Consider the following 21,206-nt stretch of genomic DNA (forward strand, 5'->3'; position numbering starts at 1 on the left):
GGAACTATTAGCAGGGTTCTTTCTTTAACTACACTCCAACTCCCATTCCTTTCTTTCCTCCCTTCGAAACCAATTCTTCCTTCACTGCCTCAGTGAAGGCACCATCCCATGGGAAAGCATCGGCCTTTGGCCCCGTTGGAGAAAGCTTCTAATTTTGGTCTCTACTAAAATGTTTGTTTTCAATGAATTTTTTAATTTTAATTGTTGATTAGGAGCATACTGATTTTGACACGCAAACTTCAACTCGCAATTTAACTCTTCACGATAATCCTAAGGCCATCCCCAGTGTGGTCCATAAGCGGTTCAAAACACCGTTTGAACTGAATCTGTACACCATGGATATCAAAATTAAGGTAGATATCCTTAGCAACAAACCTTGTTTTTGGTTTGGCTCCATGAGAAGAGAAAATGAAAACGAAGGATGAAAGTGAACAAATTTCAACTCCCAAGGTTCACTTAGGACATACTTGTAGGTCAATAACTCATATTTTACACATTGGATCCTACCCGTTCATCTCTATACACATCACTAAAATCGTCGTCGAAGCTAGAGTTCCACCTATTCTGCTTAGAATTTTTCATCCTTTGTCCAAAGATTTGACAAAGTTTCTTAGCATCTGACCTACCAAAGGACGAAACACGTAAGAGATCCTTAGATATTGACCTACCGAAGGACAAGGCTTCATGTTAGTGCCTACTATCCAACGCTTTTAAAAGGAACAAAGCCCCCCCCCCCCAACAAGTGAAGAAATAGCTTATTTCTCATTTCACGTTCCTATCTTCAAATAGTACAATCACATTTGGTGCATCATTTGTCGTGTTTATTCACATCAAGGATATGTATTCGATAGTCATAGGCATAGAAGGCACCAGGAATCATCGACATATCACCATAAACACAATATGCACCAAATTGATAGGTCCATCGGCGTGGCTCGCCCTCCTACTCCATCGTCTCGACCAATCTCCCCAATGGTTCGTCCATCGGCCTACGATTCTTCCCTTCTGCAACGGCAGACATATGCACCACACGTCCATAACATCTCCCTAGCGCAATAGCTTTACCACGACAATCATGAATCCCATGACTAAATCACACTCATAGTACACCTTCAATATCCTTTAACCGGCTAGACGGGGAAAAAAACATCGACGAGCCTACCGCGGCCCTTGGAACCACACACCTACATTTTTACCTCCCATGAAGACCAAACCGCAAATGTGGCCAACGAAATAGAAAATAATAAGAAAGAACGAAAAAGGAATGGAATCAGTTATTTCCAAGGGGACAGAATTATTAGGGTTCTTGCTTTAACTGCACTCCACCTCCCCTCAATCTCCAAGAATCAATCCTTCCTCCGCTGCCTCATGGAAGACACCACCGCCCGCGAAAAAGCTTACGCCTTTGTCCCCATTGCCTGCCGTGGCCGCCCTTCCCCTCCCGGCGCCCGCCGATTATCCCGCACTCCGCGTGACCCACCCTCCTCTGTCAGGTGATTCCGCTTGCTACTCGTGCTCCCCTTCGGGCTGAATTCGGTCTTCCTTCATTACCACGTGTCGGGACAGAAATCCATGGGTAATCCCCGCCCTCCTCCGAGGGATAGATCCTACCGGAGTCCTCCCAGGGATAGAGTTTGCATTTCTCTCTTCCATGCTAACAACACTACAAATGTAGCATATTAAAGGAGAAATGGGAAATAAAAATAAAAGTGAAAACCATTATTTCCTCGCGGTTGCAGGAGGAAGAACTATTAGCAGGGTTCTTTCTTTAATTACACTCCAACTCCCCTTCCTTTCTTTCCTCCCTTCGAAATCAATTCTTCCTTCACTGCCTCACTGAAGGCACCATCCCATGGGAAAGCATCGGCCTTTGGCCCCATTGGAGAAAGCTTCTAATTTTGGTCTCAACTAAAATGTTTGTTTTCAATGAATTTTTTAATTTTAATTGTTGATTAGGAGCATACTGATTTTGACACGCAAACTTCAACTAGGCAATTTAACTCTTCACGAAAATCCTAAGGTCATCCCCAGTGTGGTCCATAAGCGGTTCAAAACACCGTTTGAACTGAATCCGTACACCATGGATATCAAAATTAAGGTAGATATCTTTAGGAACGAACCTTGTTTTTGGTTTGGCTCCACGAGAAGAGAAAATGAAAACGAAGGATGAAAGTGAACAAATTTCAACTCCCAAGGTTCCCTTAGGTCATAATCGTAGGTCAATAACTCATTTTTTACACACTGGATCCTACCCGTTCATCTCTATACACATCACTAAAATCGTCGTTGAACCTAGAGTTCCACATATTCTGCTTAGAATTGTTCATCCTTTGTCCAAAGATTTGACGAAGTTTTTTAGCCTCTGACCTACCAAAGGACGAAACACATAAGAGATCCTTAGTTATTGACCTACTGAAGGACAAGGCTTCATGTTAGTGCCTACTATCCAACGCTTTTAAAAGTAACAAAGGGCCCCCAACAAGTGAAGAAATAGCTTATTTCTCATTTCACCTTCCTATCTTCAAATAGTACAGTCGCATTTGGTGCATCATTTGTCGTTTTAATTCACATCAGGGATATGTATTTGATAGTAATAGGCATATAAGACACCAGGAATCATCGACACATCACCATAAACACAATATGCACCAAATTGATAGGTCCATCGGCGTGGCTCGCCCTCCTACTCCATCGTCTCGACCAATCTTCCCATGGCTCGTCCATCAGCCTACCATTCTTCCCTTTTGCAATGGCAGACATATGCGCCACACGTCCATAACATCTCCCTAGCGCAACAGCTTTACCACGACAATCTTGAAGCCCATGACTAAATCGCACTCGTAGTATACCTTCAACATCTTTTAACCGGCTAGACGGAGAAAAAAACATTGACGAGCCTACCGCGGCCCTTGGAGCCACTTACCTACATTTCTAACTCCCATAAAGACCACACCGCAAATGTGGCCAACGAAAAAGAAAATAATAAGAAAGAACTAAAAAGGAATGGAATCAGTTATTTCCAAGGGGGCAGAATTATTAGGGTTCATGCTTTAACTTCACTCCACCTCCTCTCATCCTCCAAGAATCAATCCTTCCTCCGCTGCCTCACGGAAGAAACCACCGTCCGCGAAAAAGCTTCCGCCTTTGTCCCCATTGCCCGCCGCGGCCGCACTTCCACTCCCGGCGCCCGCCGATGATCCCGCACTCCGAGTGACCGCCCCTCCTCTGTCAGGTGATTCTGCTTGCTACCCGTGCTCTCCTCCGGGCTGAATTCGTTCTTCCTTGATTACCACATGTCGGGAGAGAAATCCGTGGGTAATCCCCGACCTCCTCCCAAGGATAGAGCCTACCGGAGCCCTCCCAGGGATAGAGTTAAAATTTCTCTCTTCCATGCAACCAACACTGCAAATGTAGCATATTAAAGGAGAAACGTGAAATAAAAATAAAAGTGAAAGCCATTATTTCCTCGCGGTTGCAGGAGGAGGAACTATTAGCAGGGTTCTTTCTTTAACTACTCCAACTCCCCTTCCTTTCTTTCCTCCCTTCGAAATCAATTCTTCCTTCACTGCCTCACTGAAGGTACCATCCCATAGGAAAGCATCGGCCTTTGGCCCCATTGGAGAAAGCTTCTAATTTTGGTCTCAACTAAAATGTTTGTTTTCAATGAATTTTTTAATATTTAATGGGTTGACTAGGAGCATACTGATTTTGACACGCAAACTTCAACTGGGCAATTTAACTCTTCACGAAAAACCTAAGGCCATTCCGAGTGTGGTCCATAAGCGGTTCAAAACACCATTTGAACTGAATCCGTACACCATGGATATCAAAATTAAGGTAGATATCCTTAGCAACGAACCTTGTTTTTGGTTTGGCTCCAGAAGAAGAGAAAATGAAAACGAAAGATGAAAGTGAACAAATTTCAACTCTCGAGGTTCACTTAGGTCATACTCGTAGGTCAATGACTCGTTTTTTACACACCGGATCTTATCCGTTCATCTCTATACACATCACTAAAATCGCCGTTGAAGCTAGAGTTCCACCTATTCTGCTTAGAATTGTTCATCCTTTGTCCAAAGATTTGACGAAGTTTCTTAGCCTCTGACCTATCAAAGGACGAAACACGTAAGAGATCCTTAGATATTGACCTACCGAAAGACAAGGCTTCATGTTAGTGCCTACTATCCAACGCTTTTAAAAGGAACAAAGGCTCCCCCAACAAGTGAAGAAATAGCTTATTTCCCATTTCACCTTCCTATCTTCAAATAGTCCAGTCACATTTGGTACATCATTTGTCGTGTTTGTTCACATCAGGGAGGGATATGTATACGATAGGCATAGGCATAGAAGGCACCAGGAATCATCGACATATCACCATAAACTCAATATGCACCAAATTGACAGGTCCATCGGCGTGGCTTGCCCTCCTACTCCATCGTCTCGACCAATCTCCCCATGGCTCGTCCATCGGCCTACCATTCTTCCCTTTTGCAACGGCAGACATATGCGCCACACATCCATAACATCTCCCTAGCGCAACAGCTTTACCACGAGAGTCATGAAGCCCATGAGTAAATCGCACTTGTAGTACACCTTTAACATCCTTTAACCGGCTAGACGGAGAAAAAAACATTGACGAACCTACCGCCGCCTCGAAGATACGTACTACCTCCGTCACAGTTTAGAAGGCACGCACGTGTATCTAGATCGTCAATTTGACTTATATAAAATTTATTGTTTAATATAAAAAATTATATCATTAAAAAATAGAACATCTAAATTTTTTAATGATATATTTTTCATAATACATGTTTATCATTAAGTTGATCAAATTGACGACCTAGATACACGTGCCGGAGTTATAAACTGAGATGAAGGTAGTACCTACATTTCTAATTCCCATGAAGACCACACCGCAAATGCGGCTAACGAGAAAGAAAATAATAAGAAAGAAAAAGGAACGGAATCAATTATTTCCAGGGGGACAGAATTATTAGGGTTCTTGCTTTAACTGCACTCCACCTCCCCTCATCCTCCAAGAATCAATTCTTGCTCCGCTGCCTCACGGAAGGCACCACCGCCCGCGGAAAAGCTTCCGCCTTTGCCCCCGTTGCCCGCCGCGGCCGCCCCCTCCGGCGCCCCCCGATGATCCCGCACTCCCTGTGACCGCCCCTCCTCCCTCCTCTGCCAGGTGATTCCGCTCGCCCCCCGTGCTCCCCCCGTGCTCTGAATTCGTTCTTCCTCGATTTGCCGCCGCGCGCCGGGGGCGGAAATCCGCGGTCCGTCCCCGAGTTCATCCTTGCAAAAATTCCGCGGCTTTGCTCGGCGCACGGGAGACGGGGGTGCGCGGCTTGCGGTTTCTCTTCTGCCTGCTCTGAATTTCCAGCTGCTGGAATTCGTCGCCTTGGCCGACCAAATGCTCCAGTTTTCTAGATCTGCCAGGCCGGGTTTTCTTTAGAATAGGCGGTTGGTTTGCGGCCCCTTGCTGGGGATTCCGGCGATTCCTTGCGCGGCGGTAGGAAAGCTTCTGTCTAATTTCGGTGGTTTTTTCGGCTTGCAGATTCGGCGGCGGGTGGTTCGTAGTTGGGGGCCGTATCATCGGGCGCCGCGCATGAGCGGCTTGAGGTTCGTGGAGGGCTCCGACGTCTGGGTGAATTTCGCCATCGCCGTGGTGGAATTCGCGCTGTGGAGCTCCGCCTGGTGCTTCCTGGCCATCTTCTCCGTCAACTTCTGAGCCGGAATCTCACGCTGTTTCTGATTCCCCAACGCGTGGGTGTCGGCGGAGCAGATTGGATGAGGATTGCTGGAATTGGGGATCAAAAAATGGCCTTCTGACTGGTTTTTAAGGGAGGGCCAATTTGACCGGATTGGATTTGAGGATGGAAGAAAAGCTATGTGATGCCGGCAGTGGGTCCGCTGGCAATTCTGTATGGGAGGATGTCGCCGCCAACTCGAGAGGCGAGGACGACTTCAGGAGCTGCTGCGGGGACGAGGAGGAGTGGGAGGACACGGAGGAGTCCTTCACCGCCGGCGTCTCCGAAGCGGAGCTCGACGAGACCTCGGTGCGGCTCTTCTTCAAGGGCGTGTCGAGCTCGGACGCGGATGGGAAGAAACTGTCCGGGATCGGCGTGGTGATGGAGAGGACACCTGGGGTGCCTCTTCATAGGGTGCAGAAGAAGCTGGATTTCTATGTGGATGAGCTGGTGGCTGAGCACTTGGCACTCATGGATGGCCTGTTGGTGGCATTGCAGAAGGGCATACGCAAGATCTTCGCCTTCACTAATTCAGAGAAGCTATACTTCCAGGCAAGAGTTTCTGCTTTTTGCAGTAGATGTTCTTTACTGTAGTTCATATAAATGGATACGTTAAGATATTAGTTTCAGTTTCAGTCGGCTCACTGACTGATGATTTGCTATTTATTGGCCATAAGCTAATTATTCCAAATGAATGCTAATTCTGATCTATTGGCCTCATATGGCTGATTTGCTATTTTTTCTCAATTAATTAACTTTCTCGTGTCAGTGTATCAGACTGAAACTATGCATATTTGGATTCGGTCAACTCAACAAGTCTTTGTTTTCTTCATTTTTCCGTGACAGATTGCAGAAGCTGAAATTCTTGAAGACCAGCTTTTGGTAGCTCTAGGACACAGGATTCTTGAACTGGTTGAGAAGCTGGAGGACTTTGATCTGATACTGCTTCCTAGCTTTGAACTTGAGAGGCCGTTGAAGTTGGCCAAAGAAGCGATAGGGATCGTGTATGTATCTCCCTATGAGGTTGCCACCTGCCCGCTATGCTGCGAGGAAAGACGGGGTTCTCACATGATCAAGGTGGGCTGTTCCCACAAATTTTGCTACAGTTGCTTGATTGTGTATGTTGAAGACAGGCTGCATGCCTCGAAGCTGCCTATCAGATGCCCACAGTTAAGGTGTAAATATCATATTTCGGCTGGTGAGTGTAAATCATTCCTTCCGGTTAGCAGCTACGAGTCCCTGGAGAGCGCTTTCGCGGTGTCTGGCAGCACCTATGACATGGAGAGGTTCTATTGTCCCTATCCAAACTGTTCGGTTTCGTTAGACCTCAGTCAACACTTCTCTAGGGCGAGCTCGTCCAGTCAGTCGGACCTCAATTGCATCGAGTGCCCGGAATGCCATGGAGATATCTGTATCAACTGTGGGGTGCCATGGCACATCATGATGGGGTGTGACGAGTACCAGAGCCTTCCTGTCGAGGAAAGAGGTGCAGGAGACTTATCTTTGCATCGGCTAGCACAAAACAATAGTTGGAGGCGTTGTCAGAGATGTCGACGGATGATCGAACTAACGCAAGGCTGCTTCCACATGACTTGCTGGTATGCTCTGCATGTCCATTCCCAGCATTTTCCAGATATTCAGAGCTTGAATTTGTCGTATAGCAAAAGCCTTCGATTGTTTCTTATTAACCCTCAGATTCCCTGAGATGCTTGAGATTTCGACAAAAGCATACAAATAGTGAATCCTAGAACATTATTTAAAAAGGCTAGTAATTACTGGCCTGTGAACTGAAGGATATTACCACAGAGTCTCAAATAATGTTCCTATTTTGTGCAGACTACTGGGCAGCCTCTCATTTAGTATTGAAGATCCATTCATTCATCCATGTGTGTGTTTTCATGCAATTCTTATATCCAGGCTAATCCTTTGCCATTTTTTGCAGGTGTGGCCATGAGTTCTGCTACTCCTGTGGCGCCGAGTACAACAACGGCGTACAGGCATGCCAGTGCGTTTTCTGGGACGAAAACAACGCTGAGCCCTCGGCGGCCCAGTCCTGCCAGGCGTCTGAGATTTGGGCGTGGGACACCTTTGACTGCATGCCCACGGCCGCCGACGGCTACTCGGAGCAGGAGCGGGCACAGCTGGCTCTCATCCAGCGGTTCCTGGCGGGGGGCTTCAGCCTGAGCGGCGACCACCACCACCTGAGCCAGCAGTCGTCGCCGCCCCGCTGCGCGGCAGACTCGTACATCGTTGACACCATGAAGGACCTGCACCAGCTGCCGTGGCTCGAGCGGTTCGTGTCGGTGATGAGCGACACCTACAACGACGACTACATCCAGTGAATGATGAAGAGTTTAAAACTTTGATCATAGATAGCATTAGAAAGAAGATATGAATGGCGCATATACCGATGATTTCCCGTTCGGAATAATGTGTTCCCCTGACAAAAATCCACCCTGTTGAAAATTGGTTGGCACAGGAAAAACAAAATGATACCAGTACCTCTGTTTGTTTGTTTGTATCTTCTGAATCAGCAAAGAAGCTTGTTTACCTACCATTTTTCCTCTTAGGTTGGACATCATCATCAATTATTGAGTGTTTAGAACAATATGTTCTCGTAATGCTTAGTGCTTAATTTTGAACATGTCAATCTCTTTTAACAACAACTATAACCGGAACAAAAATGTTCTCCTATTATTTTTCCTATAATTTATGTGAAAAAATAGGCATAAAAGTAGAGAAAAGCAACCCCAACAAAACTAAAATAGGAACAAACAAGAATCCACCACAACGCCAAAAGCAACCGTAAGAGGGAAGAAAAAATGCATGCCATCTTCGATAGCCAGTCGACGGCAATATCCAGACATGGAAATTCTAGCAAAATCTTAGTTGTACATAAATGGAATTTCTTCATATTTCGGCACAACAACCAGATGGCATCAAATTGAAGCATCTCACCACACACAATCCTATAAATATTTTGAGCTTTGCATAGGCATGAATTTTCCAAGACAAAGGTATGTAACATAACCAAAGCCAGTTAACTGACTGATGCACTTCTAGTAGGTAGAGACGACTACTGCTAACAGGACTCATCATGATGATTGCCCTAGCATCCCACCGCTTGTGTCATAGCCCGCATCGTCATCGTCTCCGGCACGGTGCTTTCGAGCAAGAAGGTACTTCTCAAACTCCTTGAGGTAATCCAGGAGCAACACGATGGTGAAGAGGAGGAACCCGCCAAAGTAGCTGCTGCCGCTGCCGCCCCCTCCACCACCGCCGCCTCCTTTGCCAAAACGGAATGGAGGGAACCCACCGCTCCCATCATCCAGCTTAGGTCCTTGAACCTTCCCTGAAACCAGAAGCAAAAATAAGCAATCCAAGTCGGTTGATTGCCCGCTCCGATGAGAAGTAGATTTTGATTTCATGCAGTGTGAGAACAGAACAGAACAGAACAGAAACCCCACCTTTGGGATCAGATCGTTTGACAGTCACGGTTGAAGACTTGCGCTGAACACTTTGGGTTTGAGCATTGCATTTTACACTCTGAAGCAAATAGAGTTGTCACAAAAGAAGGCAGTCAATAAAGTATCGGATAGGGAAGCAGGACATAAGCAATTTACCAAGCACGCCCTTTCGATTCCCCACCTAGACATTTACAACTGAAGGCAAGCATCATAAGTGACCAGATACAGTATATTACTCCCTGTGATCCATATTACTTATAGCTCATTTAGTACAAAATTGGTACAACTTTTGTACTAAACAAACAACAATTGAAGGCAAGCATCACAAGTGACCAGATACAGTCTATTACTCCCTCTGATCCATATTACTTGTAGTTGGTTTAGTACAAAATTAGTACAACTTCGTACCAAACAAACAACAATTAATATGGATCGGAGGGGGTAGTATTTTGTTGAGTACGTAGTATTTTATTGAGCCCTAAAATCACTTAGGTAGGAAGTGTAAATTATGAAGCATGTCAAGCTCACAATCTGTTCTACTCCCAACTTCACGTTTTATACTCCTTCTGAATTCGATATAAACAATCTAATAAGAAGTAATCAAATCTGAGTGCTAATCTCTCAACGTTGAACACTCAGTGTATTGTATAGGTTGATACAAATAGATATGGATCCATCGTATATTGCGACTTACCCTCAGTGTTGCTTTAGTAGAAACTTCCCGTTCAAATGAGATGCCGTTCACTTGAGTTCTCTGAAATTGTGAACCTACACAATTCGTAACACATCCATAAGCATCTTCAGATGACACACGTAGCGAAAAGAAATATCTACTATGAACATGCTAGGCAAAACAGCATTCAGGGACTGTTCTCATGTGGCAAGATTTGTACTTGCTGAGACGGCAAATGGCATGATCTTAAGATTTCAGTACCGGAATAGTTATACAAAGTTTCCTGAACAACATCGCTAGGGCTGTAAAGTTGTGAATGGGGCAATAAGTAGAATGAAAGTTAGGTAATATGTTATTACAAAATAGCAGATCATGAAAAGCTTTTCTAAATGTGGTAACCATTTTTTTTTCCTACAGACAGGAGGGAAATCACTGATACAGACAATGAGTGAAGGAGAGAGAAACACTGAGATCACTTCACACAGTAGTGGTTTGAGGGTCATACGCCGGTTTAAACAAAGCCTTAACATAATGGCCTTGAAACATTTGTAGTTGTTTTCTATACAAACACTACAAATTCTGTGCTGCAGTTGAACAGCTATTTCCAGTTGTTTTTATAGTCACAAATGCATCTGCCTTTATTATCACCTAAAATAGGAACAAATGAACAAGGAGCCCCGAAGAATGAGCACAGAGAACATGTAGCTACCAGATTATTCTCAGCCCCCCTACCATGTACTTTGCGAACAAACGCAGAAGGTGAGTGTCTGTTCAGAAAAGATAAAACTTCACAGAAACAGTTCAATCCTCGCACGATTCAGGAACTTTTCCATGGTTGCAAAAGATTGCAAAATTACCGTCTTCATTTATCTTTATGCTTATAAGATTTCATGCTGGATGACGATGAGCCAATTGAAAACTTTCACACTAACAACATAAGCTGAACACCAAAAAACGCCACTATATGGAAAATAGGCTAGCATATGACAGCCATCAGCAGATCAGCTAAACACCCAGAGTAAGCATTTGTAAGGTGACAGAAAGTTTATTCAGTATAGGTCATATGTGTTATCCATCCGATCAACATTCCAACTGCATGGTATGTACTTGTCTCATAAGATTCAGTGACCGTAATAATCGGCTTAGAACTGAAAGAAGACGCCAAGCAGCTTTCAAGTTGCAAAACCGAATAGTAAAGATGAGTACGCAACCGATGGGTCACCATACACATCAAGCAGCCTAGATTCTTGAAACAGTCGTTTACCTTGGACCCTCCTCGTTAGGAGACCGTTGGTGATTGCAGTTCCCGGCAACGAGCCAGCGGCAAGCGTTGACATGGCGACCATGTTTCAATCAAGACCTACAATGTCCAGCACATGAAAACACCGTTAGCGGCATTAGGCCTGACAGACAAAGTACCACGCCGAGCGGTTCCACGGACGAAATAAGGCGGCGTTGATGTTCTGGCCCGGCATATTTGGAACGGAAATGGAGGTCAACTCCATAACATAGGATCGGTGGAGGCGCGATGGCTGTCGAATTTGTTTGGAGAAGATGATAAATTTGCCACCCCAAACTCGGAAAGAGCAGGGGCGGGGTACTGATAAAATGCCGCCGCCACGCAGGTTGCAGCGGCTTGTTGGCAGTGCCAGCAACAGCAAAGAGGCCAGCCATGTTTTGGAAACGCCGCATGGCGTCAAATGCGCGGCCTTGTTCTGTTCGACCTCCGGCCGGCGGCAGGCAATCAACCAATCAATTCGGAAAGCGTCTGGCGTGCTAGCTAATCGGAATCAAGCAGCCATGGGCTACGGCGAGGAGCGCCGCGGATTGGCAGCGCCGGGACGGAGCCCGGCAAAGGGTGCGGCGGCCCCCCAAGAACCTGCGGGCAAGCAGGCAGAGGCAGGCAGGCGAGTCATGGGAGCAGAGGCCGTCCCCCAAGAAGGGGACGCAGGGGGCGGCCGCCTGACTGGAAACCGGGGAACCCAAAGCGTCCCGGCAGGCTACGCGGTGCTACTCCTCGTCCGCGCCCGAAGCGTTCCGACGGCGAGGCGCCGGCCGGGGATCTGGCGCTGTTGCGTACCTTTGGTTCGAGGAGAGGGCCGGGGACGCGGGGCGTCCGGTCTCCTGCGTCGGCGGCGCGCGCGGCGGAGCCTCGGGGGCCCGTGGCCGGAGATCGGGAGCGCGCGGCGGCGGCCGGAGAGGTGGATTGCTTCGCTTCCGGACAAGCGACGGATCGGTCGAGAGAGAGAGAGAGAGACCTCGCGAGGTGGGCCCCACCCCGGTTACTCTCCTGGGCTTTTCTCAACAAAAAAAAACAGAATCAAATCTCCCCCAAAGTACCAAATAATAAAAATTACATCGAGAATCCAACGCCGTCGAACGACCACTACTCCTGTCGGAACGAGCCGTCGACACGCCGTCGTCGCTGCTCCCCGGTCGGGAGCCGGCCTGACCTTAAGGACCGACATACATGAAGCCTTTTGTGCGCGTGCCCTTAAGGACCCACCTGATACCAAATCTCACCGCATGACGAGAAACCCTAACGACCATCTTGTATAGTCCAGGATGCGTGGATAGTGGGTTTCCAAGGTTAACCATGGACATATCTTTTGCAGCATTCCTTTTTTAACGGTGGTGAAGACCACCCGATACGAAGTTGCTTCATCATATTGAAAGCCACGCAAAACACATGAGAGCGGATTTTTGGCTCCAAGGAGACTCGTAGTTTTGAAAAAATCAAAAATAAGATTTTTAAAAATAAAGTCATAAGTACGCATAATAAACATGTAAACCCAGAGAATTAGAGCATTGTGCAACTGTTTGTATCATCTATGCATCAACAAACATGTTTTTTCTTCTTCTGTTCTTTTCGGTGTTGTGTTGCTCATAGTCAAGGAGCTACTCTCACTAATCTTTTCGGTGTTGTGTTGCTCATAGTCAAGGAGCTACTCTCACTAATCTTTTCGGTGTTGTGTTGCTCATAGTCAAGGAGCTACTCTCACTAATATTTTCGGTGTTGTGTTGCTCATAGTCAAGGAGCTACTCTCACTAATCTTTTCGGTGTTGTGTTGCTCATAGTCAAGGAGCTACTCTCACTAATCTTTTCGGTGTTGTGTTGCTCATAGTCAAGGAGCTACTCTCACTAATATTTTCGGTGTTGTGTTGCTCATAGTCAAGGAGCTACTCTCACTAATCTTTTCGGTGTTGTGTTGCTCATAGTCAAGGAGCTACTCTCACTAATCTTTTCGGTGTTGTGTTGCTCATAGTCAAGGAGCTACTCTCACTAATATTTTCGGTGTTGTGTTGCTCATAGTCAAGGAGCTACTCTCACTAATACTCCATCTTTCACTTCATCGCAAATTTTTTTCAGATTTTTCCAACCAGTTTACCCATATTTGGTAGTTAGAGTCTCTTCTCTACGGGGCTTTTGACATTTTAGCTACAACTTCCGTTGAGCAATTGATTCGTTGTGCTATTGGAGGTATCTTCTATTTATGGTCACAAACTATCGGGTTTTTGTTCCATGATTTTTGTAATAATGATTGTGTTGGCTATGTGCATCTTCTTGTTGGCACACAGAGCTCAATGAGCAATTAACTCTTCCTAAAAAGAACTAAGAGCATCTCCAGCCGTTGTGTCCTTCAGGAGGCGTTTTTCGGCCTCCTGGTGTTGCCTCGATGGAATTTTTGCACCGGGGACGGAAAAAAGTTCAGCCGTCCCCCACCCCAACGAGACACATGTGGAGAGAAAGAGAGAGAAGATGAGATATTCCTTTTTTGCGATTAACTCTTCCTAAAAAGAACCAAGGCCATCGACCACGTGATCCGAAAGGGGTTCAATGCATCGTTTGGACTAAAGTCTACACTCGAGATATCTAAATTAAGGTAGAAACCCTTAGCAACGAATCAAGTTTTTTTTTTGTTTTTTTTTTGCTTTGGATGGAAATGAAACACAAAATGAAAAGAAAGGATGAAAGATAAATTCCAACCCCCAAGGTTCATCTAGGCTATACTTGACAACCAATGACACTTTTTTAACACACTTGACCACGCTCATTCACTCCATACACGTGACTAAATTTTACATTGAATGCAGAGCCCCACCTTTTTTTGGCTTCAAATCAGTTTAGCATTTCTTCAAAGATTTGACAAAAGTTCCATAGCCTCTGAGCTGAAGAGTACAAACCACTCAAGCAAGTGATGTTTTGATATTGACCTACCAGAGTACAAGGCTTCATGTTAGTGCCTACCATCCAAGGATTTATAAGGAGTGAGGCTCCCCCAACAAGTGGTGAATAGCTTGTTCTCCATTTCATCTTCCTATCTTTGAATAGTCAATGCGTCATTTTGTCATGTCTATGCACATTAGGAATATGGATTCCATAGTCATAGGCATAGAAGGCACCAGGAATTACCGACATATCACCATAACTACAACATGCACCTCATCGCATTGATTAGCAGTGCACCTCTCCCTCATGCTCCACCTGGATCATTCTCCCACTACACGCAGCCATTCAGCGTGCTACACACAGCCATTCAGCGTGCCATTGCACGCTTTTGCTCCAGCAAACATCTCGATCATTCTCCCACTACCGGCAGCCCTTCAGCTTTGCTCCAGCAACCGTCTCGATCATTCTCCCACTACCCGTAGCCCTTCAGCGTACCATTGCACATTTTGCTCGCCACACGCTAGTATTATCTCCATGACCCAACATCATTGGAATAAACACTATGTGTACGCCCTTAGCTCCATATATAAGGGAACAGTAAAAAAAACATTAACGTGAGTTGGAGCTTCAATGCTTGGGAGGTTTCATAACCTGTGCTCGAGCTTCAATGCTTGGGAGGTTTCATAACCTGTGCTCGACGGCAATCGGCTACAATTAGCAAATGCCTAGCCAATGCATTGCCAGATTATTAATGCCACAAATTGCACCACGATGACCAAAACTTTCCATGCCCTGACCGACCATTGAATATAAAAAATATATAATCGAAGCGCAAAGGTCATTCAGAAATATATTTAAGCACCAGAATGCAACTGCCACAACATATCTGAACATCTGCAGCAGCAACACCCCACTACTATTCACATTTACAGAACCAACATATGACAAGAAACAAGGGCTAGACTGTAGTGTAGCAAGCTGGGATGGCAGCAATCGTCCACAGAGCATCCATTTTTTTTCTTCCTTCTGTGGATGGCAGCCGTCTCTCCACGGCCAAGCATCCTATGATGAGCAGCACGACGTGCTGCTCACCATCCTCTCGGCTGGTCTCTGCGAGAGCACCATCCCTGCCTGCGGGTTCTGCGCCTGCTGCCCCGCGAGCAGCCTCTTGGCTGAAACCGAATGTTGCCAAACAGAGCAGTGCTTAGACAATAATTAGCAGGAAAAGGGAACAGATAATTTTCTTTTCTGTGTAACAACAACCGGCAATCTCACAGTAAAGTGATTCATAGTGTGTAGCACTCACCGATCTCATAGAATACGTCATTCACGTTGATGGCTGTCTTGGCAGACGTTTCCATGAAGAAGAGCCCATTCTCTTGTGCGTAAGTCGTCGCTTCCTGAACACCAAGAAGAGCTTAGCTTTGGATAAATCATTCAAATAACACAGGAGTAGTACAGGCACACACACAAAAATGGTATCACTGTCGTAATAAAACACTACAGGAACCAAACAAGCTGCACATGACGCAAGTTATGCTTGCTTAACTTCTAAAATTCTCTGCTCACATGATGGTACTGAACCAATAGGAGGTTGCCAATTCATTTTCTTGCGTTTAAGTGGAACTGGGTTCCTCATGGAGCTAGAGAAGAAGATCAGCCGCATAAATTATTTTGTCAACATTTAACATAAAGTTACGTGTTTATCATCCAAATATCCAATGTAACTGGACAAGATGCAGTATTTGAAATGCAATATGCTTACTATGCTGCTGCAGAAAGTAACTGGGAGCAAATAAAATAAACAGCATCGAACTGCGCTGATGACAAATCCCCAAGATAAAATGCATGTATGTAATGTCAAAAGTGAGATTCAAGAAGCAGAATTACATACTTCCACTGGCACCTGCCTTGCTTCTAGCATATCAGCCTTGTTCCCAGCAAGAGCCATTACTGTGTTTGGATTCCCTGCATGATAAAGTATCGAGAATTAAAACTATATCTGTAACCTCATTTACACAAAATGCTCAAAGATATCATCTGCAGCAATGCCCATCATCACAACTCACAAGATCAGTTTTGTTGAACAAACAGCAGCCACATAAATACATATTTCTATGGCTCAAATAAAGAAAAAAACATCATAAAGGAGTATAATGGATTACCTTGTGCTTGAAGTTCTTGAACCCATTTCTTTGCACGTGTAAAAGAGGCCTGTGAGGTAGAAACAATAATGTTATAATTAACTGGACTAAATAATTATCCACCAACTTCTACACAACAGTTACATTCTTTAGATAAGTAACTAAATGAGAATATTTAAACTTGTTTGTGACACAAATCAGAATTGATTCTTATCTGCATGATGCAAACCAGGACATACTAAAATTTTGCATGTGGTGTAGGTCAAGTCAAGATTCACAAGCTATGCATTGGATGTGAGTGCATATCACCTAATAAACCAGGTATTTAAAGAGATCACTACTCCCTCCGATCCAAATTAACTGACGCATACTAAAGCTGTGTCAATTAATTTGGATCGGACAGAGTAACAATATAAAAGATCTGGAAATAGAAACTAAATGGTTCTTTTGTTATTATCAAGTAACAACCCACGGAAGACCAAAACAAACAAACAAAAAGAGACACCATATCTTCTCTGCATTTGGCTTGCTCACATGATGCAAGTGCAAAAAAGAGTTTGTTGGTTCAGCTTTGGTACCACATCGTACTTCAGTTCTGAATTCAGATTACTCATTTAGCAAAGCAACTAGGCAACATATGCGAAAGCACAATTAATATAAAACATTTCCGTGAGAGAAGAGGGTGTAAAAACCGTAAAAGCACTACAATGCATATGTCCATATACAGGAATAGGTCCATACAGATCACTTGAAAAGCCAACTTAGACAGAGGTCAGCTGGCAAAGACCACGCAGAATGGTGCATGGACTGTCAGAACTCAGAACTAGTGCAGACTTATTCTTGCAGAATACAGTTAAAATGTTACATACAGCTATATGCCTGCTCATCAGAATGCTTGATGTGCTAATAAGTAATAATTTTGGCATCAATACAATTGAGTTACAGATTGATCAATCAGGTAAAGAAGCATTTATGGTCATCAAGACAATCAGCCATGGTTCTGTAGACAAAGCAGGATAATGACTGCAACTTATAATGATTGGATAAGAAAGTTTCAACTACCTAATGAGTTCATTCCCTAGATTGCAGAATACAGTTACACACCAGTTATACGCCGCTCAGCAGAATGCTTAATGTGCTAATAATTTTGGTATCAATCAATACAATCGAGTTACAGAATGATCAATCAGGTAAAGAAGAACGTACGGCCATCAAGATGACTCTGTTCAACAGAACAGGGTAACGAGTGCAACTGATAATGATTGGATAAAGAAGTTTCAACTACCTAATAGGTTTGTACACCAAACTTGACACATTCACAACTCACCCAGAACTTCACAGGATTACCGCAATATGGTTTTTGATGAAGCTCAAAACATTTCGCGCCAACCATGTTAGTATTATGTCAGAGCAAGATTTTATATATACTTAAGGCTGTTTCCAGTTTGTCTTGAAGATCACAGTTGGCGACTTGATTTCACGCCAACGAAGTTGGAGCATGGGAAATTCTTATCAAGAACTACCAATTATTTATTCCTATTAATCATGGCTGTGGTTTCAGTCATACTACCGAATCAAGATACCGAGTTCAAGCAAGCCATTAGAGACCCTGCTGATACTGACCGCGTTGGTGATGTCATAGACGACGATGGCGGCGGCGGCGCCACGGTAGTACATGGGCGCCAGGCTGTGGTACCTCTCCTGGCCGGCCGTGTCCCAGATTTCGAACTTGACCGTCTCGTCGTTGACCGCCAGGGTTTGCGAGAAGAAGGCGGCGCCGATGGTGGATTCCTGCGGCCGGCCAAACGCACCAGCAAAACAAAATCAGCACCAGCACCAGCACGCAGTTCATGCCCAATTTGGAGCATGTGAAGGAAGGGAAGGGAGGTGACCTGGAACTCGACGAACTGGCCCTTGACGAAGCGGAGCACCAGGCTGGACTTGCCGGTGCCGACGTCCCCTAGAAGAACCTGGACATGGATCCAACACCGCGTGAGCGTATGGCAAAACACAGGCCTTTGATCGGACCGCGGGCACGGAGCGGCCGGAGCGAATCGCAACGGGCCCAAACGCGTGGACCGGAAATAAAATTAGAAGATAAGATGAAAATCCAGCCTGCCGACGGAGGGAGCCGGAGGGGAAGGGGGACGGGGGTGCTCACCAGCTTGGCGTTGCGGATCTTGCTGCCGCCGGCGCCGGCGCCGGCGTTGGCCGCCATGGGGGTGGATCGGGCGGGGGTCGGGGGACCTCCGGCCGGCGGGATCCGATCGATCGCTGGAGGGGGCGGCGAATCCGGGGAGGAAGGAGCTCCGGCGGCGACGGACGGACGGACGGATGGATCGATCGAGAGGAGAAAGTTTGGGGCTTTCTTCTCGGCGACTCGCGTGTGTGACACAGAGAGAAAGAGAGATGCTGCCTTGTGTTGTTGCGTGTTCCCTCGTTACTTCCGTGTTAAGGTTGAGTGTAAGATGCCTTCTCCGTATCCGGCCCCCGCGGAATCTCCTAATTGCGGCCCGGTCCGGACCCCCGACCGCCTTTTTTTTCCGCGGGTCAACAGTATTCCCCCTCCTTATTCCATTCCTTCACGTAGCACTCCGTATTACATTATGGAATGGAGGGAATGTATTGCATCATGTAGTGTGGCAGCGGGGAAAAATGCGGCGACGGGTGTGAGTCGACGGTCGCGTCGGCTAGCTCCCGCTGTTGAGGAACCTCCCATGTAGGACGACGGCCTGTCCTCGTCGGTTGGTTCGTGGTGCGGCTCTTATCACGAGCTAGTAGACGTGATCTATGATGTGACGAAAACGAGATTCTCTCTAATTATGTGTGTGGCCATCAATCTTAAATTTGTGTTCACATGTGTGTGACATCACTTCATCTTTATCTTGTGCGTCGGGCCGGGTTATTACATCTACCTGCTTTGACCGAGTCAATGATCCATGGTCAACACGGTCTTGTTGTGTCCGCCTGATGAATTTAACCAAAGACAGGGCGTTATTTGCATAATGTTTCTTCCCCGTTTGCGTCACGGTGCTGCCACGGAAATGAAATGACATGGTGTGGGCAGTTAGCAAAGCTAATTAACCCCTATAAAAGACAAAGCCAATAGGATATCTTGTGCCTAGCTAAGACAAAGAATAAGACAAGTGTTAGAAGATCATCCACCCATATATACAAAATTATTACAGCTCTCTCACTATAGATTTTACTCAGTAGTATTACTATTGTTTCCTATCTACCATTCGGCCTAGTACACACACACACATATATATATACCTTCTTTTTTGCGGGTACGCATACTACCATATATAACCTTCCTTCCATGCCACTAACTATAGGTTCGCTCTTGCACATTCGTAGTTTTCTCCTAAATATAATGTCTTTCATCTTATTATTGGCCGCTTAGCTTTAGCTTTCCGATTCTTCACATATATAGGCATAGGAGGTGTCTGGAAGCTCGCTAAAACGGTTGAGTGATGGAGCAACTTCCATCTCTTTAGCCTAGGTTGCTCTATGGTGCAAAATGGTGTGGCATTATATTATTACCAAAGCTAGCAGCATTGATTGCGCTTATCTCATGTCCCTGTAGCGGTACTCCCTCTTTTTCGGTTTACAGGGCTCAAATCTGAAATCTCATCAACCAAGGTGAATTGTGATTGGATGACACTAGTTCTAACTAGCCAATGAAATGTTTCTCACATATTCAATTTCCAAGGCAATAAATGTAGCATCCTCCTTTTCATTGGACTTGCATGATGCATGTAGAAAAAGATGCATGCGTGGCCACTAATTTGCTTTCCCTTATCTCTATGAATTAAATATGGTGTGAGACTTAAAGCACTTTAACTCAACTAGACTCAAAATGAGCCTAGTATAATGGAAATCTGAAATTTTGGAGTTGAGCCCTATAAACCGGAAAGGAGGGAGTAACTAGGAGGAATTTAGATAGTCAGATGGGCTCTTGATGTGAGTAATATTAAATTTATATAGCAATAGGCCAATAGCAGGTGGCAAGAGTTGTGCATGTTTGATGGAGCATGATTAATAGTGACCCGTATGTAAATTTGATTTATTTCAGTTTCTCTCCCAATAGCTTCACAAATTTTTGGTCGCACGGTAACACATACTCTCTTCGTCTCGAAATTCTTGTCTTACATTTGTCTAGATATAAATATATCTAGTTATTTTTTAATATTTAGATACGTCATTTTTTAGATAAACCTAAGACAAATTTTTTGAAACGGAGGGAGTATATAGCTGAAATACCGCCACCAGGTTAGTATAACCGAAAAAGGGTTTCCCCCGCTACCAAGTTAATATAAGAAACATTGTTTAGTCAGCTATGTATAATCCATCATTACGAATATAATCTTTTTATTTCGTTTTGACTCCGTATAGAAGTATGGATCATATTCAAAATGGTTAATCACACCTTTGTATGTGCGCCACAACATTATCATATGTGGGATATTCCGTACACATAGCTTGACCGAGTCAACGGTCCATGATCAACGCAGCCCTCCAGAAATTAACAAAAGCCAGTGCTTGTTTTCCAAGAGAAAAAATGCCCAACTTTTACACAAAAGCCACGTAATTAACCTTCTCCCGTCTAACTCACACTGTGTAGTGCTACAAGGTAACATCCTTTGATAACCCCTACAAGGTAACGCCCTTTCATAACCTTCTCTGGCAATGGTGTGGCGCCATTAGCAAAGCTAAGTAACCACCAATCTTCAGTTATTTGTATATGATGGTATCGCCACCAATCTTCTACTTCTGTTTGACTATATGCACAAGTATGGAGAAAAACATTAATCGAAATGTTTTGCACATTGAGGCCTCGTTTGGTTAAGAAGGATTTGGGAGGTTTTGAAAGGGAGGGATTTCAGTGGATTGGGTGAATCCCTTTCTTTCACCCAATCTTCTCAAATCCCCGGGGCTTTCCTTCCACTAGTTCCTTCAAGAATGTTTTGAAACACATGGATAGAAAAGGATTGA

At 45.0% G+C, this 21,206-nt stretch overlaps 3 protein-coding genes across 3 annotated transcripts; 1 reads left to right on the top strand and 2 right to left on the bottom strand.

Moving 5' to 3' along the window:
- The first annotated feature begins 4,983 nt into the window (after window positions 1-4,983).
- LOC123395390 (ATP-dependent RNA helicase DEAH12, chloroplastic) lies at window positions 4,984-8,310 on the top strand. The gene is made up of 4 exons (XM_045090383.1): window positions 4,984-5,191; window positions 5,561-6,305; window positions 6,600-7,351; window positions 7,696-8,310. The coding sequence occupies exons 2-4, from the start codon at window positions 5,880-5,882 to the stop codon at window positions 8,093-8,095; spliced, it is 1,578 nt and encodes a 525-aa protein (XP_044946318.1). The 5' UTR covers window positions 4,984-5,191; window positions 5,561-5,879; the 3' UTR covers window positions 8,096-8,310.
- A 315-nt stretch (window positions 8,311-8,625) lies between these two features.
- On the bottom strand, window positions 8,626-12,194 carry LOC123395392 (protein FERTILITY RESTORER RF2, mitochondrial-like). The gene is made up of 5 exons (XM_045090385.1): window positions 11,974-12,194; window positions 11,158-11,253; window positions 9,915-9,988; window positions 9,221-9,299; window positions 8,626-9,105 (listed from the first exon to the last, which is right to left on the bottom strand). Exons 2-5 carry the CDS (start codon window positions 11,237-11,239, stop codon window positions 8,849-8,851), a joined length of 492 nt encoding a protein of 163 aa, XP_044946320.1. The 5' UTR covers window positions 11,240-11,253; window positions 11,974-12,194; the 3' UTR covers window positions 8,626-8,848.
- A 2,642-nt stretch (window positions 12,195-14,836) lies between these two features.
- Window positions 14,837-18,679, bottom strand: LOC123395391 (ras-related protein Rab5A). Its single transcript, XM_045090384.1, has 7 exons — window positions 18,370-18,679; window positions 18,101-18,178; window positions 17,832-17,999; window positions 16,230-16,278; window positions 15,959-16,032; window positions 15,371-15,464; window positions 14,837-15,236 (listed from the first exon to the last, which is right to left on the bottom strand). Exons 1-7 carry the CDS (start codon window positions 18,424-18,426, stop codon window positions 15,127-15,129), a joined length of 630 nt encoding a protein of 209 aa, XP_044946319.1. The 5' UTR covers window positions 18,427-18,679; the 3' UTR covers window positions 14,837-15,126.
- Between the last annotated feature and the right edge of the window lie 2,527 nt (window positions 18,680-21,206).

Source organism: Hordeum vulgare, chromosome 5H, assembly GCF_904849725.1.
Source record: "Hordeum vulgare subsp. vulgare chromosome 5H, MorexV3_pseudomolecules_assembly, whole genome shotgun sequence".
Classification (NCBI taxonomy): Eukaryota; Viridiplantae; Streptophyta; class Magnoliopsida; order Poales; family Poaceae; genus Hordeum; species Hordeum vulgare.

Excerpts from the sequence above, each read along its gene's own strand:
- LOC123395390 (XM_045090383.1), top strand. The coding sequence starts at position 5,880 with ATGGAAGAAAAGCTATGTGATGCCGGCAGTGGGTCCGCTGGCAATTCT. Across the intron at positions 6,306-6,599 it reads CAGAGAAGCTATACTTCCAG|ATTGCAGAAGCTGAAATTCT; the intron begins GCAAGAGTTTCT and ends TTTCCGTGACAG. Across the intron at positions 7,352-7,695 it reads TGCTTCCACATGACTTGCTG|GTGTGGCCATGAGTTCTGCT; the intron begins GTATGCTCTGCA and ends CATTTTTTGCAG.
- LOC123395391 (XM_045090384.1), bottom strand. The coding sequence starts at position 18,426 with ATGGCGGCCAACGCCGGCGCCGGCGCCGGCGGCAGCAAGATCCGCAAC. Across the intron at positions 18,179-18,369 it reads AGATCCGCAACGCCAAGCTG|GTTCTTCTAGGGGACGTCGG; the intron begins GTGAGCACCCCC and ends ATCCATGTCCAG. Across the intron at positions 15,465-15,958 it reads CAAGGCAGGTGCCAGTGGAA|GAAGCGACGACTTACGCACA; the intron begins GTATGTAATTCT and ends CTTGGTGTTCAG.
- LOC123395392 (XM_045090385.1), bottom strand. The coding sequence starts at position 11,239 with ATGGTCGCCATGTCAACGCTTGCCGCTGGCTCGTTGCCGGGAACTGCA. Across the intron at positions 9,989-11,157 it reads CCTAACGAGGAGGGTCCAAG|GTTCACAATTTCAGAGAACT; the intron begins GTAAACGACTGT and ends CGAATTGTGTAG. Across the intron at positions 9,300-9,914 it reads CTACTAAAGCAACACTGAGG|AGTGTAAAATGCAATGCTCA; the intron begins GTAAGTCGCAAT and ends TATTTGCTTCAG.